The sequence below is a fragment of the Procambarus clarkii genome, chromosome 32, assembly GCF_040958095.1.
Source record: "Procambarus clarkii isolate CNS0578487 chromosome 32, FALCON_Pclarkii_2.0, whole genome shotgun sequence".
Taxonomy (NCBI): Eukaryota; Metazoa; Arthropoda; class Malacostraca; order Decapoda; family Cambaridae; genus Procambarus; species Procambarus clarkii.
Genome location: NC_091181.1, coordinates 29,010,512 through 29,032,523, shown reverse-complemented (window position 1 = coordinate 29,032,523; position 22,012 = coordinate 29,010,512). Strand labels below are relative to the sequence as shown.

The following is a 22,012-nucleotide window of genomic DNA, read 5'->3' as shown; positions in this document are numbered from 1 at the left end:
CACTTGTTGTTAAACAGGTATGTTTACAAGTGGATACAATATAGGTTTCATAATACATATAATGTTCAAGTTTAACTAATCGAGGTCCTTGTTGTGGCCCTTGGTGTGTTTTTTTTACATACAACACCATTTTGCAGGAATTAGATTTACAGGGCCTTATCAAATCCACTTATAGTCCAAAAGGTCAAGCCACATTAACTCTTAATATATAGAAACACTGAGCTGGGAACATACTGTAGTGAAGATGAAACAGTAATTGGAACGGGACTGGGATTGGCTTAATGGCATGCAAAATGTGCACAAGTGAAATATCTAGAAAATAGGAAGATGAATGATAAATTTCCTAACAGAACCCCAGAGTAATAGAATGATACATTTCCTAACAGACCTGAAAGAGTAATAGTCATCAAGGTAAAATATGAATCATGCATCAAGAAAAGCTGTCTCCCAGGGTACTGTACTTACTCCAGTACTCTTTCTCATTCTCGTATCCAACATAAACAAGATCACAGACTATAGTACCGAATCATTTTTCTGATGGTAGAAACTATAAAGCACACGGCAAACCTCCAGACTGATGTAAACCAGGTCTTACAGCGAGGCACAGAAAGCCACATGATGTTCAATGAAAACAACTTCCAGCTCCTGTGCAGTTGAAAAATTAGGAAATCAAAACTAGAACCAGGACTATATACAAATTAAAAGCAATGTTAAAACTTAGGAGTAACCATGCTGTAAGACCGTATTTTTAAAGAATACAATAATGAAGCTGTCACAGCTGTAAGAAAATTGACAGGCTAGATTGGAAAATTCTTTCAAACAAGATATGCCAAACACTAGTGCTATGTAAGGTGGAAAGTTGTTGCATATTAACAGCCCAATTCAGAACTGGAGAAGTTGTTGACCTGAAACCATTCATTAAAACATTTAAATTAATGGGACGGCTATAAATCCCCCAAATTACTGTATATTCTGTTAAGTGCAGGCAAGAGAGATGCATCATTTGCATTTGGGAAATATTAAGAAAATATTACAAAATATTCCAAATCTGCACAGTGAGATAATTTCTTATGAGATCAGGAATTATGGCCAAATGTGTAAAGTAGCCCCATTGAAAACTCTGGGCACAATAGGTTCTTTTAAAAGACAGGTTCCATAAACATTATAAGTCCAAGCCCTCCCTTTCAATATGAGGGGTTTAACTAGCTGATCTCTTTCGATGTTAAAGATGAAATTATGTAACCACCTCCAAGGAATCTGATCAACCAGGTTGTGTATCTCTTTCTTATATTGGTAAGGCACTTACAAAAGAAACATTTTCTTCTGGAAAACTCTATTACTCTCAACTTGATGTTTCTTAAAATCTTTGTCAATGCCATAGAAGTTCTTACAGAAAATTACTACAAACACAAAATGCCCTGCAATGCAGTATACCAAATTTAGAAGCAGAAAATGCCACTTTTCACTCTTAAATCCTTTCCTCCACAAGAAAGGAGACTGTCACTCATCTCCACGAGAAGGGCGACTGTCACTCGTCTCCACGAGAAGGGCGACTGTCACTCGTCTCCACGAGAAGGGCGACTGTCACTCGTCTCCACGAGAAGGGCGACTGTCACTCGTCTCCACGAGAAGGGCGACTGTCACTCGTCTCCAGGAAATATTGCCAGTTATGATTACTTCCTATACATACCTTTATTTTTTCATTTCCCCTTTTTTTTTTTTTTACTTATCACATAACTGTTCAGTACTCACCTATTTGTGCTTGCGGGGGTTGAGCTCTGGCTCTTTGGTCCTTTGGTCCTTTGGTCAGTATGTAACCAGTTATGGGTTAAGAGGCAATTAAGAACAATAGTATCCAAAGCTTATGCACTTACTTAGAATCTAAAATAAATCATAAGAAAATGTTGTACACAGTTTGGCCACTTGGAGCCACCTGACACTTGGTATATCAAGTGATTCCTAATTATTATTTGCAATGAAATAAGTTTTGAAGAAAATTACCTTAATATCATTGTTCTGCACAAAGAAAATTCAATTGTAAATTTGCATTGTTATTTTGTCTACTGTTCTGACTCCAACAGTACAGAGCTATACAAAACAAATACTGTTTTGGGAAAAGGAGTGTTTTAGCGTAATGGTGAATTCAGTCTTTTTGCCATTTAAAATAAATACGAAATTCATTCTTAAATTGGTATTATGTTATTGTATTCTGTGATGCAAAATACATCTGTTGTGGAATTTAAAATTCTGAACCATGCACTTAATTTGCATGGATTCAATTTTTCAAAAGATTTTCCTACATTTCCAATTTATATACAGTATCCAGTATATAAAAAAGGAAATGATTTATAGCAACAACTTATAGGACAAAAAGATATGATAGATTATGCTACAGTAGAAGAATCCAATGAGAAAACACAGCATATACATGTCTAGTCAGTATTGTCAAGGTAAATATAGTAATAAATTTTTTCTTGAGAGGATGTATTATGGGCCAAGATGAGGCTATTATGACAGATTGTAGGCTGCAGGCAACAATCTAATCATAAAATAATCAGCAGACAATAAGGACTGATGATTTAAATACATGCTCACCACACAGTACAGTACAGTATATCCTTTCACGACCAAAGATTACATTCCTTCCAAAAATCTACCACTTATGGGCTATTCATACCTGTGCCACCTTTTGGGTGGCTTAATCATCAATCAATCAATCAATCACCAGACAATATGCTGCAGGAATGAATGCTTCTTTAAAATCATTTATGGGTAGTTTCTGGATATGTTTTAATGGGTATTTCTAATTTGCATGAAATAGTGGAGAGATAAATAGTTCAACTGGTCTTTATAACCAATGAGAAGATATGGCCTTTCTTAAGTATGTAAATAGTTAGGCATTTGGCACCCCCCAGTGTGATTCCAACCCTCCCCAGGGGGTGCTGCAGAAGGTGCGACAACCAGAGGGCATTCCTGATGGGTCACCTACTCAGGAGAAGCTGACACCATCGTCCTGCAGCAAGCCACGCAAGCACAAGACCTCTGACAATGAACACAGCCATGGCTCATTCTTTCTCAGGATTGGTGCCATTGGTAAGTCATTCTCTGGTTTATACTCAGTATTTCCTTTGAGATATATTTATAACAGTACTTATATTGATAACATCAACATTGCGTAGCTTTTAATTTCACTAAAGCACAACAGCGTAAAAAATTTTGATATCAGAGATTCTGCGACTAGCTTTCAGAGGCATTGTTGTATGAAGTATTGGGCGAGGTCAGAAAAGTTTCCAATGGAGCAAGGTAATAAAGATCTCAATAGATAAGACAAATATATAATACAAATGAATTTAATCATTTCATTATTCCATATCGAAAGTCTTTATCTGGCTTCATTTGTGTTTACCAATCTCCATTCTTCCTATATTTGGTGCAACCTGCCAGAGTCAGATTGTCTTGCTATACTGAGTCTAAAAAGCCTTTATATTTTGAGGAGATATTAACGAACATCCAATACCTTATTCTTGCAGCTTTTGGATTGGGTACAATGATCTACAATGGATTAGAATTTGGTGTGTTTTTCGAGATACCCATCACATCACCATGTTATCAGATTCTGCGTGGAGTCAATCCTCTGCTGCAACTAGTGTTCACATTCATGCAGATGTATTTCATCTTCATGAATGCCAGGGTAAGTGTAATGGTTCCTATTAAATGAGTGTAACTCTACTGTATTATCCATACAATATGCACAGGAATATAAAAAGGCAATTATTTTATCGATAGAGACATTCAGGTTTTCTTGAATATACAATAAATTGGTGGACAAAATTGCTTATTTAATTAAATACATATTTTTACCTTTAAGAAATTATGTATATTTTTCAATATGCCATGGTGCTGTTTACAAACTTTCTTACAGTTCTCTGATGCATTGCTTACTGTAGGAATTCCCTTACCTGAAGGCAGGGAAACCATAAAAAAAACTTTATTCTGAACAACATTTGAGCCCTTTTCAATTGTTAAAATCTTTAAATGCATATCTAAACATGCTATGGAAAATTCTGTTTTGTCTGTACCTGTACTTGTCATAATGCAAAGCTGTTGATACTTGATAAGAATGTTGTAATATGATGGTTTTGCTTCACACTCACACACAACTACACTTAAGTACTTACACTTAGGTAATTACATGCACACACACCTGGAGTGTGTACACACACACACACACACACACCATGAGTGCGCTATGATACTTCTAAGATCAACATGCTAAGATACTGGGGAAGATAGGAGATGCAGACAATTGTAATGCCCTTCAAATTGATCTAGATAAAATAAGTGCTTGGAGTGTCAAGTGTCAAATGTAATTCAGTATGAATAAATGTCATGTTATGGAATGTGGAATTGGAAAAAATAGACCACACACAACTTACAAATTATGTGGAAAGGAATTACAGAACTCTAATAAAGAACAAAACCTAGGGGTGGTTTTGGATAGTAAGCTGTCACCAGAGGAACACATAAAAAACATTGTGAGAGGAGCGTATGCATTGCTTTCCATCTTCAGACTTGCTTTTAATTATATGGATGGTAAAATACTAAAGAAACTGTTCATGACTTTTGTAAGACCAAAATTGGAATATGCAGCAGTTGTATGGTGTCCAAATCTCAACAAGCACATCACTAAACTTGAAAAGGTGCAAAGACATTCAACTAAATGGCTTCTGGAACTGAAAGCCATGAGCTATGAAGAAAGGCTAAAGGTGTTTAAATATACCAAAGATAGAAGAAACAGAGGTGATACAATTATTACTACAGTACATATAAAATGGTAACAGGAATCAACAAAATTGACAAAGAAGAATTCTTGAAACCTGCCTTCAAGAATAAGCGGACATAAGCTCAAACCAAGGAAATAAAGCTGCCAAATAAACATTAGAAAACTCTCTTTTGCAAATGAAATAGTAAAGAATTGGAACAAGTTAAGTAAGAAGATGGTGGAGACCAAAACCATCATTAGTTTCAAAGTGTTATATGACAGAGTACTGGGAAGATGGGACACCATGAGCAGTTCTCATCCTGAAGCTACACTTAGGTAATTACACACACACACACACCCATACAAAATTCTTGGGGGAATAATTAGGCAGATAAAGACAGGCTATTTAGCACGGGTGGCACTCACTCAAGGGGACACAGGTGAGAACTCAGTACCCAAAGAGTGGTACAGTATTAGAATATTCATGTAATTGAACACATTACATACTATGTCATGCATGCATTATTTTCACATACATTTATTGCAACAAATTTGCTTGAAATAAATCTCAGATATAAAACAATGAACAGCAATTAACAATTAACAATACTTTTTAATAAAGTATTAAATATTGAAATAAAAACTAATCCTGTATTGTTTCTGTAGCTAAATATCCACAAGTTCAAATTCCTTGCTCGATTTGGGTTGATGCACATCGTGGCCACGAACCTGTGCGTGTGGGTGCGAACCCTTGTACGGGAGAGCCTGAAGGAAATCAACGAGTTCAGGGTAACACAAGGACACAAGGGAGAAGACTACATGATCCTTGGTGAGTGACAGCTTTTGCTCAAGTGGCATACAATAGAACTCATTGTGAACACAAAATTAATGACAAATTTGTTTAAGGTAAAGTACAGTCCTGTATATATTATTTTGTGATGAGCTGTGTGATTATTTCTCTTCCCGTCATGCTCAACTTCGTGGGCATTGTTTATTGCACTTGTTCTTGTGTACTTATGGCTTACTACATTAGTTATTTCATACATTGTGATTATAAGACATTCTGGCACTTATAACACACAAATGAAGATTACATTACAAACTCATTGTAGCAGTAGTGAAACTTCCTTGTGAATCTGTTAACATTTTTTCTTCTGTATAAACTTTCTTGTCATGTGAATATCTATAATTTTCAGGATATCAGTAAGCACCATATTACTTTACTCTGAGGAACTAAGTGAAAGCTAGCAACTTTTCTTTAGTTACTTCATTTTGACATCTGCTTCTATTGTTCATAAGTAGAATGCTTTGAGTAACCTAGCTCTCTTTTAGACTAACTGCCCTTCTGGTGTAGACTTTGACTCTCTCTCTCTTCTCACTGACAGAGGGTATTCGGCGCGCACTGGAAAATCGTGGCCTCATGGCCCCCAACAAGTACCTCTATAATCTGGACGATTTCGTTGAAATGCAGGAAATCAATGAAACCATGCAGCAGGGTATGTCCCTTGGGACTAGAGTGCACTCTTGTGAGCTTGAACCTGGGAAACCTAACTCTCAGGTTGATTTTTTGGCCCCAACACCCTAGTGCTTTGTGTATCCAATTTGGCCTCATTATCGTAGTACAGGAATGTTGTCATTGTTTATTTCGGATATTTTTGAATGAAGTATTATATACTTTACTAGTATCAATGGGAATGTAGTTGTTACCCATTAACCTTACAATGCAGCATTTCAACAGCTGTATTTTCCCCCTTGGTAATTACTTAAGCATCATGTGGTTTTTTGCATGGTAGGTCCTAACCCAAAATAAAGTGGACCAAATTTGTGAATATGTACAGTTAGTATATATAACTATCACTCTGAATGCTCTTACTGTATTAGTAATTGTGCATGACTTCTTCTGCAACTATTTACAATTCTTTGATATGTTATGTTTATATGTCTTGCTGGTTTTCTTGTTTTTCATTTTTTATTATTATGTTTCCCCGTACTGAAGTGATATTGCAATTACATAGCATTATTCATCAAATGAAAATTGCTAAATTTGATGATTCTACAGCAACTGGTTGGGTGAATGAAGAGGACATTGTCAACCGTACTTGTGAGCGAGTGGAGATAATGGGTTCCATTGTGTCCGACTCTGCCCCATACCTGTACCCCTTCATCATTGAGTACTCTCTTATCGGCGCTGCAGTGCTCTATATAATGTGGAAACACATTGGTCGGAACCCAAGGTAATTATTTTTGTTTTAGCGTGCCTTTGTCATGAATGTTCATAGTGTGAATGTTATTAACATTTGTTGCAAGTAATCTTATGTTTGTGTGACTAAATATTTTTTAATATTAGGATAAACAATTTTGCTAAAGTTTAAACAATATACGCTTTTTTTTTTAATGTAACAGGAAGGATTTACCACAGAAAGAATCATACCAACAAGAAAGGTGAAGTATCATTTGTTAATAAAAGGTCATTTGAATATGCAGGAAATTTTATATTCATTTTTGTGATATATAACTCACAATTTGCCAATATAATATTTTTAATTATTGTATTTTTTACATTTGATAATTGTCAAATGTATATTTAAATGAAATGAGTAATTTTTTTTTTTAACAAAAGATTTTTTTGTTTTTCAAGGTTTGTTTATGACCCTGAAGTGGCAGGAGATGGCATGTCAGTCGTGTCGAGGCGCTGTCACTCCAGAGTGGATTGTGTCGGGGCCAGCAAGGGGCTCTTCTGTGGCCTTCTTGTCCTAGTAGCTTCACTGATATGTCTCATCCTCTTCTTCGTGCTAGTCAACCGAGAGGAGCTCAAGATGCTGGCCATATACCTGGCTGACTGCTCGCACTGCGGGATCATGTTCTTCAGTATAATTGCCATGTTCATTGGTTTTGTTAGGTCAGTACTCAAAAGAAAAAAATAGCCACTTTTTGACATGAAATAATACAAAAGTGGTCAATAAAAGTAACATTTAAGTTTAAGGACAACCACTTTATTAGTACAGTAGTATTTTCAAGCAAAATTGGTGCTTTATTTAGTATGTATTTCAGTACTTATAATGAATTTTAAGTTATACATTATGGTTATATTTGTACCAAAGTAATTACAGCAGAGGTAACCATTCATAATCTGATGGTTATAAGCTGCTTGCCACATGTTAAAACACATTATTCAATCCATTCAGGATCCTTGGGAGCATTTATTTATACATACAGTATAGTCAAAATCTCGGCTGTTAGTGTAGCCAACTTTTGTGTGAAGCAGTAACAAAGATTATTAATATATTTTATATGGTCAATGTTTGGTTTTACATGGGAATTTGTAGTGATATGTGTACTGCTTGAATTGCCTAAACATGGTATGGCAATGTAAAATCATCAGATTTGCAAGCATTTTTGGATGTGTTAAGGCCATTGATTATATTTTCTATACGTATGTGTATGAATGTCTGCCTTGCCTATTACCCCCCAAGGATTTTTAATGTGGTGATCACATCTTCCCTGCTTTTTCTTTCTTCGTGACATGAGGCTTAATTACCTTAGTTTTACCTTAGCGTTAGGTTTCAGAGCTCCATTGTTAGAGTCCGATTTTTCGAGTGATAAGAGAAGGATACTAGTGCTAAGGATACTAATGCATAAGACTAAGACTGCATTTGAGCATATAATTATCATTGGAGGCAATATAAGTGGCAAAAGGAGCCATAAGTCTGAAAGATTTTCCAGCGTGGTTGGTGAGAGCTTCAACCAAAAACATTGCCAGTATTTGCAGCTAAGTGAACTAGTGTGTAGTATTATCCAGACAAAATAATACACTAAACATGTTATTAATGCAATACCCATCATAGAAAAATAAATAAGTGATATACAGTATATATTTATTTTAACAGGTCCCAGTTGTTGGCCTCCACCTTCCCTTTGTTCCTCTTAGTCAGTCTGGTGTTGACAATGGCTTTGATCGGCCAAAATGTTCATCTCCCTTTCCTCATTTCTCTGTGGATTTTCCGCATACAAATGATCAGTGTTTCGTGATCGTCAATTGCGTGCATATATACTGACTGACTGACTGACTGTACAGTCAGTCATTTGTGGTCCAGTGGTTATGGTACTGGCTCTACTAGGTGTTTGGAGCACCTGGCTGTCTGAGGTTCGAACCCTTCACGAGGAAGAGTTTTTCTGATATATATACTGTGTATATATATATGTGTGTGTGTATATATTATTTATATTATATACTGTAGACATTCGCTAATCCGGAATCCAACCATCCAGAAAACGCTTTTATTCGGCCAAAATTGTGGCCGGATAAAGTTATCTCACCATCTGGCCAAAATGTCCATGGGAGCCGGACCAGCGGTTGTTTGGCCGGATAAAAAATCTGAGCCGGTTAACTTGCTGCCAATGTTACACTATCCGGACAGTCAGCCGGACCAAGCGGTGACTTGTCCAAACCAGAAAGTCAGGCGGTGGGCCGTACCATATTAATCTCAAACGCCTGTGGCTCTAGGCGCATGGTGTAGAATGGGGTGGGTGGGTGGGTGGGTGGTGTCAGGAGAGAGGGGAGCGTTGGGAGGGACCGCCTGGGGGATAAGGGGAATGTGGAGGGGCCTATACACTACAGTACAGAAATAAATTACCATTAATTTTAGAACAATTCATCACATTCAAAAACAAAAGAAATAATTATGTAATAACAAATATACAGGTTTCCTAAAAGCAATTTGCACAGGCTGAAGTTTGCTTAAAAAAATTGAGCTTTTTTCCGCCTGGCAGCCTACGTAAAGTGCCTGCCTGCCCCAACTGGACCCGTCCAGGCCTGGTCAAGCCAAACAGCCCATATGCTCCCGTCCCTCGTGTTATACGACAGTGCTGCGCCATTAGTGAAATATTTTTTTTAATAACTTTTTTGTTTTCATAGTAACTTTGAACATTTTTGGCCAAGACTATGTCTGGTGGCAGCATCAATCGTTCTGGAGGTGTTAAGAGGAAGAAGATTACCCTAACAATTAAAGACAAGTTACATGTTATACAGCTTTGTGAAAATGGCCGGTCGACTTCAAGTGTTGCCAAGGAATTTAATATAGGCACTAGTACTGTTTCTGATATAAGGAAACAAAAAGTGCAATACCTGAAATATATTCAACCAGTGAGAGTGAAGGTGCAAGCACTAGCAGAGGGTTTGGTAGAAGAACTTTGAAAATTTTGACGCATGTACAGTTGGATGAGGCTGTGTACAAGTGATTTGCTCAGCACCGCACAGCTGGCATGACAATTTGCGGCCCAGAAATACAAAGCTTTATATATATGAAGTAAAACCAAAACAAAGGATTCTGTAGGACCCCCCTACAAGTTGAGACTAACCAAGTTAAATTGGATGATAAAAGGATGGCAAACAATCTGAATGAATACTTTACCATTGTTCACACTAGATAAAATTTAACGCCATGCCATCACCCACACAAATGTTTGAAGGAGGTGAAGAGAATGAATTAAGGGATATACCCATTACATGCAACACAATCAGGAAGAGCATTGACAAACTAAAAGACTCAAAAGTCCCAGGTGTGGATGGATTTCAATTCAATGTCGTAAAGGAATTGACAAATGCACTATGCATGCCACTGAAACTCCTTTTTAGAAAATCCCTGGACCAAGGAATAGTTCCTCTGGGTTGGAAATATGGAAATGATATCCCTATTTTCAACAAAGGGAGAAAGAGCTTGGCAGAAAACTACCGTTCGATTAGCTTGACATCACACTTCTGCATGCTCATGGAGAGAATCCTAAGGGAAGGAATCATACATCTCACAGAGAACAATCTTTTTAAAATCAATGCAACATGGTTTTGCTAAAAATAGATTCTGCCTACTAACCTGCTCACATTTCTGGAGACGGTAACCGGCAATTCAGACAAAGGACTTCCAGTAGATGTAGCTTACATGGACTTTGCTAAAGCTTTTGACAAGGTACCACATGAGAGACTGCCAAGGAAATTACAGGCACATGGAATAAATTGGAGAATACTGGAATGGATAAAACAATGGTTAAAACATAGAAAACAAAGGGTTGTGCTAAATTGGAATGAATCTGACTGGAAAAATGTACTAAATCAGTCAAAATGTGTCACAGGGGTCCATTTTGGGGCCAACCCTTTTTGTTATATACATCAATGACAAAGATGAGAATATTACAAACCACATCATCCAATTTTGAGATGACACTAAGATATATGGTAAAGTGGGAAGTGAAGGTGATATTGAGACCTTACAAAGAGATCTACATGAACTCCACAAATAGTCAGATGACTGGCAAATGCTGTTTAATGTCGATAAATGCAAGACCTTGCGTGTGGGGCACAACAGTTCACGTCACAACTACCAAATTGACAGCACTACCTTACAACAGATAGACAAAGAAAAGGACTGTAGAGTCAGAATCCATCATACACTAAAAGTTACATAACAAGTGGGAGCGGCAGTAAAAAAAAAAAAAAAAAAGTGAACCAAACCCTGGGAATAATCAAGCGTATCTTTACGTTCAAGGAAAAGACAGCAGTTGTTCAATTGTGTAAGACTCTGGTGACTTATAAGTTTCGTAAGTCACCTGGATTATTGCATCCAGGCATGAAGACCTCAATTTCAGAAAGACATAGCAGCTCTGGAGAAGGTGCAACTCTGGGCAACAAAAATCATACCAGAGCTTAGTCAGCTCACGTATCAGGAACGGTTGAGGGCCACTGGGCCCTCACACTGCAAACCAGGCATGACAGGGCGGATCTTATTGAAACCTTTAAAATACTGAAGAATTTGGAGGATGTCAATCCATACAATTTCTTCAAATGGTCAGATGTAACACAAATGAGGAGCAACGGGTTTAAGCTCAACAAACCAAAATGTAGGACAGAAAACAGGAGATGCTTTTTCACCCATAGGGTTGTAAACCCGTGGAACTGGCTACCCGCTGAAGCCACAAACTTCAAAACTGCTGGATTTTGAAATACAGCTGGAAAAGATCATCAGGGCAAATGGGAGGGACCTTTGACAAGCTGCTGACTTCCCTTGGCTGTATAAAAAAAAAAATGTGCATTTATTTATCTATTTATTTATTTAATAAAAAGCCAAGAGACACATGTCACAACCCTGTCTTGTGGACACCCAACATTAAAATCATCAAATTTTCACCCTTCTCTGGACACATGGTCTGCCACTCAGTAATAGGATTTTACTGGTGTTAATAAACCCCTTCTCACTCCATAGATCTTTAAACCCTCCCACATGCTTCACAATCATTCCAGTCATTTGCTTTTTCTAAATCAATAAAAGCAGAATACACCTTGGTACTCTTTGCTAGAAACTTGTCAGCAACAACTCGCAGTAAAATTATCTGTACAGCTCCTCACTGTTCCTCCCTTATCCTACATTGTTAACACACTTACATTCTTAATATACTCCTTTGCATACATTTTTCCTGGGGAGCTAAGTAAACTAATCCCACTATAATTCACTGACAACAACTGTTCTTCTCAGGGTTCGCCAGCTCAAGTTCCACGGAGAGCGAGAAGAGGAACTGGATGACATTCTTCTCATGGTTTCTGCATTTGGTCTCTTCGCATATGCTGTTTTCTCAACAGTTGCTGGGTCTCTCTCTGCATACACCAAAGAACCAAATTTACTTGTCATGGTTACTGGAATCCTTTCTGTGCTTCAGGTAAGATTTAAGTAACCCATCTAATGACTATTTTTTGACATGTAATTATTATGACTCCTCAACTAAATGACCTCAAAATAAATAGTGTATCTTTATAGGAAACAAGAGGGCATGCTGTAAACTGTGTAGATTATATTTAGTTTTGCATATTCATTACAAAAATTCAGCATGTTTTTGTAATGTTTCCATGAAAAGTGTACACCTGAAATATATCTTCATAAATATACAGTACATATAGAATTTATTTTATATATTAATTTATAGGCAAAAATTTAAAAAAAGAATGCAAAATTTATGTAAACTTGTCAATTTCATCTGTGATGAGTGTGTGTAGCCAGTAATGGTGGTGGTGGTGATGGCCAACCCACCTGCATGACTTCATACTCTTCTGCACACGATTGTGGAGATTTCTTTGTGAATCTCTTGATCTTTGATCGTGTAACTTTTAATAATACAATATTGTGTATTACTAAATGACAAAAATAATTGTTGAAGAAATTGTCTACAGTACCAAGCTTTATGAAATTCAAGGAAAATACATTATGCAATTATTATATTTTTACTATAATTCAATATAAAGTATTGACCAGGAAAGATTTACTTGAACAAATTTGGCATTAAATGTAATGAAATAAGCTTTTCTGGGTTGCTTAAATAGCTCCCTGTACCTTTCTTTCTCATGGGGTGGGAGAGTTTGGTTGGCCAATTTATGAATAAGAGAGCTGCCTGCACCCTGGGCTGCCAACTGGTGGCAGGCAGCAACATTCACTGCTTGATTTTTTGACATGCATCTTAAAATGCATATTAAAAGTGCTGCTGCACCTAGGAGATTATGTATCCTCTCAGTTTAAATGTTGAATAGAGTGATGATAAAAATCTGGTGGTGGATTGTTGAACACATGAATAATGCCTTGGGAAATTCCTGTGGAACAACAAAAACCTTTTTTGCATGTCTGGGTGGCACTTACATTTCGTTAATACAGTATAGTACCTATTTTTTTAAATATTTAATATTCCCTCCTCATTCCTGCAAATAATAATTGGGATGTGCACTTATACAAGAATTACAAAAAAATTGTTTTTCTGTATAAACACAAGAAATGTGGTGTATAGCACATTTCTTGTGCTATACACAGGCCACTCTTGGGTGGCCTGACAGCTGAGGGGACAGCACTCGGGATTCGTAGTCCTAAGGTTCCGGGTCCAATCCCTGGTGAAGGCAGAAACAACTGGGCAGTTTCTTTTCCTGATGGCCCTGTTCACCTAGCAGTAAATAGGTACCTGGGTGTTAGACAGCTGCTACGGGCTGCTTCCTGGGGGTGTGTAACAAAAAGGAGGCCTGGTTGAGGACCTGGTCGCGGGGACGCTAAGCCCCCGAAATCATCTTAAGAGAACCTCCCCAACACACCGCTGATAATGTGGTAGACCCTAGAATTATCCAATAATCTGCTCCAAACCTATGTATCACTTGTATTCACGCTGAACCCACAGAATCTTGAGATTCACCCAAACTCTTCAAAACTGTACAGAAATAAAGATCCACATTACATTTTCTGATTACAAAATAAGAGATATGGTAATTGGAAAACACTTGCCAAAGGAATGTGTAAATGCAAGTAAAAGTGGGTCATGCTAGAAATGTAGAATTTAATTTAATTGAATCAACAAAACAGATATTGATAAGATTGGTTAGCTTTGGTGTTGAAGATAATTAGCCTCATCACCCATGGAAACATTTCCATAGTAAAGAATCTCAGTCTTTACTTGGTGAGCCACAGTTCATTTCATAATTCTGAAACCATAGCTGCTTCATTATATCTTTACTAATCTTAACCAAAGCTATCATTTCATTTTTGTTACGGATTGATCATTTTTGTTATAAACTAATTTAAAGTTTGCTTATTTTTGACAAAATTTTTACTTGGAATTTAAATTTAAGTAACATAAGATATAATAAGAGCCTATGTAAGACTAAACAAATGGAAAAGTACAGTATTTACGAGGTGAAAGCACTAGGCCAGTATGACTATATATACCACTTGGAAGGGAAATGACAAGGAAATAGGCCTAAATAAATTAAAATTATTTCTTGTTCCAGTTGCTGCAGCTTTATAATTGCATGATATTATAGATATCATGCAATTATATATAGACATCCTCTACTCATATATTGAATTTATTTTGTCCACAACAGGTGATAATTCAGATGGTGTTCATCAAGGACACGCAGCGGCGCCAGGTTTCCCTACCAGAACATGAACGAACTAAACCTGGTCGGCAGGTTGTTACGTTCTTGCTCATTTGTAACCTGACTATGTGGGTCATTTACACCTTTGAAACTCAGAAAGTGGAAGCAAATCCAGTTCAGGTTTGTATGGGGTTATCACCCATCATTTTCTTATAATTCAGTCTTAGGTATTTGTTGAGGGGCAGTAAAAAGGTAGGGCCCTCTAGCTTCCACATTGAAATTGTTTTCTTTGGTTATACTCGTGCAATTTTTGTTTTACTTCATTTTCAATCTCCATCTCTTCATTCCTCTTTCAATATGTTTTCCCAGTAAATATTGTTCTTTTGTATCTTAATGTTTCTTCCCTAATATTATTTCACTTTTGTGTACTTCGTGAGGCAAGCCCTCATTCTGTTTCCCTATGAAAATGGCACCAACTTCATTTTTACAAATCTTTTATATAACTTTGGGTGCCCATATTTTTTTTTTTTTTTTTTTTGTAACCACTGGACTGCGCTGGCAGAGAAAACTTGGTCGGTGGAAAACTGCTCGAGCAGCTGACAAAACATCTTTTTAATATCCAGAATTGCTGAATTTTTTCCAGAATACCTGAATCTCTTCCAATGAGGGACCTTACAAAGCAATCGTTTCAAGACTACCTGACAAATTTATCTTTTCCTATAATCTTTTCAAGACTACCTTACGCTTCACAAACTTGGCTACATACTACCTATAGATACTAAAGCCAAGGGTATATGTGAGTGCGTTATTTGCAAGCACACAAAACGAAGAAACAGGAAACGAAAATCTATTTGTACCTGGTGCAACGAGAGCACAGCCGACCCTGTGCAACTGGAGAGCACAGCCGACCCTCCAGCAAGCAAATCCTGAATCCTCCATGTACTGTAGTTGTTTATAATGCTTGAAGGAATTGGAAATGCCCTTTCTGCATCGAGATTAACCCCTCTTAGATGGGAAGTTGCCAGAGGGTAAAAGGCACCAAAGATATAGATACAAAAACTAATTGGAATTTAATATCACATATTAATGTTGAAATACTATTCTAGGCAAGCACTGTTGCTTTGACAGTGATCCTGTAGAAAGTGACATGAAGCACAGGAGACTTTCTGATGCTGATGTATGAAACTTTCCAAATTAATTGTAAATAAGTTATTTATGATGTATACAAAGTTGTAATTTTACCTGTGCCATGTATAAACCATAATGTATATACAAAGTTGTGCATTTATACCAGGAACATTTATTTGAAAATATTTTTATACAAAATCTTAGCTTAAGAAACTTGTAATGGTTAATCAGTACAGATTGCACATACAGCTAAATGAAAGGCTGAGAGGGCTGGGTGAGTTTGGACCAATCTTTATAGTGTAAAACATTTAGCAACATTAATTACAAAATGCTGCATTTTAATAACTTTTTTTTTTATTTTTTTAGCTGGAGTTCTTTGGTGACCTCCCTTGGACAATTCTACTGAGATGCACCCTACCACTGGCTATCTTCCATCGCTTCCATTCCACTGTGGTCTTGGCTGCCATCTGGAAGAATTCATACAAGACCCGTATTGAATGAGGTTTACCAGGTAGGCCGCCGCCCACCACGACGGTCCACAGCATCAGTAGTTGCTTTATCCATACCAACGGAGTGGCCCGAGGGGTCCCTGACAACCCACCCCCGGAAATGGAACCTATGCTTCACACACCTACTAGTCCTCCACCAGCCTTGGACCAACGCTCTGAACATAAAGTTTCACTCTTCAGTATCATATAAACAGTTTTTTTTCTGTCTTATGATCTAGCAAGATCCTATTTAGAGTATTTACTCTAAACATATTGCAGTGAAATATTCATCAAACAGACAGGGTTTGCATATTCTCCAATTGTTCCACATCAAAATGTGCCATTTTCAATGGAAAATCACAAAAGTACAAGCAGCAATGATGCTATGGACAGTGTTATTTCTTAATATTGTATTAAATGTTTCTCATGAACGGTTTCCTGCATTTCAATGAAGGAAATTTAAATGTTTTTCATGTGAGGATTGCTATATTGGATTTCCAGTACTTCGTTTTTCAAATCAGTATTCCCAGTGTAACTGCGTGTGAAGGCTATCAGACTCTGTGTTGTAAGTTATGCCTCAATGCTGTAAATACTGTAGATGCTTACCCAAGCTTTAAGTCTGGCAAATGCTTTTTGTTATCTGCAGTAATAGTGTACAATAGTCTAAGTCGCATGGAGAACTCGCCTACCCTTTGCTCGTGGGTCCTGATCAGGCTTTTTTTTTTCCCCAGTATTGCAAATTATCTGCTGTTCAAATTTATCCTGTGCACGAGATAACATTTTACTTGCTTTTAGAGTAAAACTGCAATGAATTTGTTAAGAACAGGCAAAAAAATTCAGCTGGTCGAGATCCACCAAATAAATGTGTTCAGAATGAGTCTCCGGCAGCTACAAAGTCACAAATCCACCCTCCCTTCCCCCTTCCTTTTCCAATTTGTATATATAAGGCTCACTCCATGATGTGTTTATCCAGCAGCACTTCCTGATTATGTTTACCGTTAGACTTAGAACTCCTGTTGCTGTAGTTATGTGTTTGTATAACACAGTGGCTGCTTTTTGTAAATACCATATGGCTGTCTTGCTGTTTGACCAATCTCAGTATTTCTCCATAGTACATGATTGTATTTGTGCAAGGTGGAAAGTATTTCATTTGTCTTTTATATTGTGAGTGAAGATTGTGTAGTGTGATTAATTTCACACGCTGTAACTGATGAGACTTTGCTCAAGTACCTACCACAAGACTTCTCAAGAAGCACAAAGTACTGTACTGGAGCAAGTTTATCAGATATCTTATCCAGAACAATTTGTATGAAGTGTGTGTTAATTGTACCTGTCCTATATTAGGCAAGAGCTACCGAGAATAACCAAATGATTTGATTGGCAGTCGAGTTTATTAAAAAATATATCAAGGCTATAAGACAATAACGCATGCAAGCCCTATTTTCCAAAAAAATTTCATCAAAATATAGAATATATTTTTTGGCTCCCTTTTGTTTCTCTGTAGCTAGTAGCTTTAATAAATAAATCTTGGTGAATAAGTGAGTATTGACCATATAAGAACTTGTGTACCATTTGTGCATCTCACATTTTGGGGTTTGGAAACACGACAATAAGTAGGATGACCTTTAGCAAAAGTTTTACATGGATTTTGCATTTTTTGAATATGCGTATTTTGTATTCACGAGCAAGTCACAAACCGGACTGTTCTCGTATTGCAAGACTTGTAGCCATGACTCGTAGCTCTTTTGTGCGTGGCAAGCCTCTGTGAACTTCATCTGGAGCAAGTCTTCATGCCGTGTTATACAAGAAGTCTGGCCTGTTGAGCACTGCTGTGTGTCCAGTTCATCAGCAGTATTGGGTTTTGCATTACTATGAATAAATTTACACTGCCATATTTTATCTTTTCTGCATCATATTACCTGGTTGTGATAAGACACCCATGAGGACCATTTTTCCCACCAGGTTAATAGATGCTCAGAATTCTCATGAAATCATGATGAATTGTCTTGAGACACAGTGGACAGGCCACCTACTATGTTTACTGCATTAAATATAAATGTTCGTACCATAAAATGTTTTTTACTTATCCTTGGTATTTTAATTTACGTGGCCGAATAAAGTAGCAAGCCATTCAAAGATCAGAGAAATCTTTAATGATCTGTATGCAGTATGATCTGGAGCAGACTGCCTCTGAATCAGTGCCTGTACTGTGCCAAATTTCTTCACCCCATCTTGGCTTAATTATGTCGTATACAAATGTCCCTTGCCCCTCCCTATGATCAGGAACACTAACATTTGAAGGAAAAAAAATTTGTGCACCTGGGAGGTTGTCGGCTATTAAAACCTTAAACTGTGCATGGCATATATATACGACAGGACCTGATGGTACCACAAATTCAAGTTCTCAAACGCTTGCCAATTTTTTTTTTGCATAATCTACTAGCAAATCCTGCAACTTTGTGTAAATGATCATAAAACATAACTTGAAAAAATAAGAAAAAAAAGTGATAAAATTGAATATTGAAAACTTCAGATTTTCAAATCAACTGCAAAAATATAAAATATCACTAATTGTTCATTTGGTGTTATATTGCTTTCAGAATAGCATATGATCTTCATTTTCATAGATTTAGAATATAGGTTTTCAGTTCAGTTTACTGTAAAAAAAAAAAAAAATCGTCACTGTGGCATTTGAAATGTGCGCCAAATTTAGAAAACAAAAAATGTACAGCTCCAAACGTTTAGGGTTTATGAAAAATCCATTTTAATAGGATTGTAGAACAGACAGCTGTGTACAATGGCACACTGAATAAATGCCAAGTTATGGAGCTACAAGTTGAGGATGGGAGTCAAACGAAAGACACCAGAACTGAGGCGCAACCCAGTATGGTGCAAAGCATCAAGAAGGCGAAGAGTAGAAGGAGAAGCAGACGAGTAAGCAGGGCAACCATAATCGAGTTTAGACAGGACAAGAGAGGAATTTAAAGCGAGGAGTGCACGCCTATCTGCTCCCCAAGAAGTATGGGACAACACCTGAAGGAGGGTAAGGGCCTTAGAGCATTCAACTCAGAGGCAACAGATCTGGGGCGACCAAGACAAACGAGTGTCAAAAATCAACCCCAAAAGCTTAGCGGAATCCTTGTACACAATGGGGTGACCATAAAGCGACAAAGAAGGACGAAGAACGACACGCTTCCGAGTAAAAGTCCCAGCACAAGTCTTTGATGTAGAGAACCTAAAGCCATGATCGGTGGCCGCAAGTAAAAGCCGGTGTTGAAAGAGAGGCGAATCATCAGCCCAACAGCAAAGGGTAAGATCGTCGACAGAGAGCAGAGAAGATGCCAGAAGGAAGAGAGGACAGAAGACCATTGAGGGCAACCAGAAAGAGAGTAGTGCTCAGAACACTACCTTGGAGGGCACCTTCGTATTGCTGAAAAGAGGCAGAGAGAGCAGCACCAAGCCTCACTCGAAAGGAACGACGAGAGAGGAAGCTTTGGAGAAAGAGAGGGAGATTACCACGAAGGCCAAAAGAATGAAGTTGGGACAGAATATATCGTCAAGCAGTGTCATAAGCCTTTTCTTGGTCAAAAAGGATGGCAACAACGGAGGTCTTCGCAGCAAAAGCAGTACGAATATAGACCAAGTTCACCAGGACATCTCTTGTGCTGTGACACTTGCAGAAACCATTTTGAGAAGGGGAGAGGTGATGGTGTTCCAAGAACCACATTAGACGAACATTAACCATACATTCAGAGTTTGCAGACAACTCTTGAGGGCAATAGGGCGAAAGTCCTTAGGGGGATGTCCTCCAGAGACCCTGGTTTTTGAACAGAGAGGAACAACGGCATCGAGCCAGTCCTCAGGGACTGACGACAACTCCCAGATCCGATTATATAGACTCAGTAAATACCGAGACGTGCACAGAGGGAGATAGCGAAGCATCTCAATGAATGCCATCGAAGCCTGCCGCCGTAGAACCGCAGAGGGCCAGGGCAGACCGAAGTTCAGAGAGAGAAGGGATCGTTATAGGGAAGTCAGAGATGAGTGCAGAAATCTAAAGGACGAGATTCAAGGACAGGTTTATGAAGGAAAGATCAAGGAAGATGAGAACCAGAGCTAACAGAAGAAAGGTGGGAACTCAGTTCAGTAGCGACCTGCAACGGGTCCGCCACAAGATTACCACGGAGATGAAGGACCGGCGAGACATCGGGAACGAACTTACCCGCTATTTTGCGGACATGCTTCCAGATCTGCGGCAGAGGAGTTTCGGATGTAATGGTGGAGACATAAAAACATCCAACATTCACGTTTAGCCGTACAGATGGCCCTACGGGCCACCGCACTCGCCTTTCGAAACAAAAGGATCGGCCGTCTGCCAGCAGTGGTCTCTCTTCCAGGCTGCACGCTTACAGCGGACAGCCCGAGCACAGTCTGCATTCCACCAGGAAAAACACTTCCGTGGTCCCCGAGAGGAAGAGCGAGGAATAGAGTGGAGGGCAGTGTCGAAGTCGATATCATGAAAAAGGAGGAGAAAGCGAGGGAGAGGCAGAAGGGAGAGGTCAGACAGAGCAGCACTGAGGGGTAAATAGGTTCCAGTTTGCCTTAGCAAACTGCTGGGGAGGAGGAAGGAGAGGAGCCAGCCTTATGCTTCTGACTCAAAGAGACAGGCGTCCAAGCAACAACGTACTGGGCAACAGATTCTAGCATCTTGACAGGAGAAGTAGAACGAGAGCAAACACGATGACCGTTGGGAGAGCGATGGACATCAGCCCGAACCGACAGGCGGCATGGAGAGCTTAGAGACGGAGGAGAAGGATGGGAAGGAGGATCAGAGACGAGGAAGAAGATACAGGAGACACGACAAACTGGAAACAAAGAAGGGGGAATCCCAGACAGAGGCAAGAGGGGGACAACCGTCTACCACCCTGTTTGCAAAAGTGAATTTTCTTATGTTTCTTTGGCATCTGTATTTAGCTAGTTTAAATCTATGACCTCTTGTCCTTAAAGTTCCAGGTCTCTAGAAATCTTCCCTATCGATTTTATAAATTCCTGTCACTATTTTGTACGTAGTGATCATATCACCTCTTTCATCTGTCTTCTAGTTTTGGCAGGTGGTCACCAATGGGGGCTTGGGGCTTGACCTAACCAGAGGGAGGGAGGGAAGCTGAGGGGAGTAGTCGGGAGGGTGAGGAGGAGGAGCAAGGTCGAGGCCTAATGCAGCAGGGTCTACAGAGCCCTGGTCGAGGACCGGGCCGCGGGGACACTAAAGCCCCGAAATTCTCTCAAGATACTAGGATAGGAGGATGTGAGAACTGTTACCTGTAATTAGGGATAGGATTATAGCTTGTGTAGTTAGTGCTAATTAGTTATGACATTAAGATAATGAGATAATGGAGCGAGTATAAGGATTACTCGCTACACATCACTTTCATCGCTAGCACTTTCGAGCGCCCGGCGAACGAAAAAAAACTTGCCCCTTGTATGCATGGCGTTTTGGGCGATGGAGCAGCAACACTGAAAAATGTATACTCTTTTTCACTGTCCTGACCTTAATTTTCAATGTATGTATTTCATTTTTGTAGTAATGTGTTCGCAATAGAATGTTCTAGAAGAACATACGTATAAAATGTCACCAACGCATGAGTTAGACCAGCACCAAATAAAGAACTACGTCGATCGATCACTAGCCTGTGAGCACCAAGCAGCGACGAAATGTTTCTACTCTTTTCAAGGTTGTCAACT

At 38.5% G+C, this 22,012-nt stretch overlaps 1 protein-coding gene across 11 annotated transcripts in view; it reads left to right on the top strand.

Annotated features, from left to right (window-relative positions):
• OtopLa (Otopetrin-like a) overlaps positions 1-18,343 on the top strand; it is a 417,531-nt gene extending 399,188 nt beyond the window's left edge. For 6 of the 11 annotated variants that reach the window (XM_069335068.1, XM_069335064.1, XM_069335067.1 and 3 more), the window contains 9 exons: positions 2,937-3,093; positions 3,531-3,691; positions 5,429-5,591; positions 6,148-6,258; positions 6,822-6,996; positions 7,401-7,661; positions 12,286-12,466; positions 14,661-14,834; positions 16,149-18,343. In XM_069335068.1, coding sequence (XP_069191169.1) covers positions 2,937-3,093; positions 3,531-3,691; positions 5,429-5,591; positions 6,148-6,258; positions 6,822-6,996; positions 7,401-7,661; positions 12,286-12,466; positions 14,661-14,834; positions 16,149-16,283 — 1,518 coding nt within the window. In that variant the 3' untranslated portion in view covers positions 16,284-18,343. The remainder of the gene's footprint in view (positions 1-2,936; positions 3,094-3,530; positions 3,692-5,428; positions 5,592-6,147; positions 6,259-6,821; positions 6,997-7,400; positions 7,662-12,285; positions 12,467-14,660; positions 14,835-16,148) is intronic. The other 5 variants (XM_069335071.1, XM_069335066.1, XM_069335070.1 and 2 more) reach the window with 2 other exon arrangements.
• Positions 18,344-22,012: the final 3,669 nt, after the last annotated feature.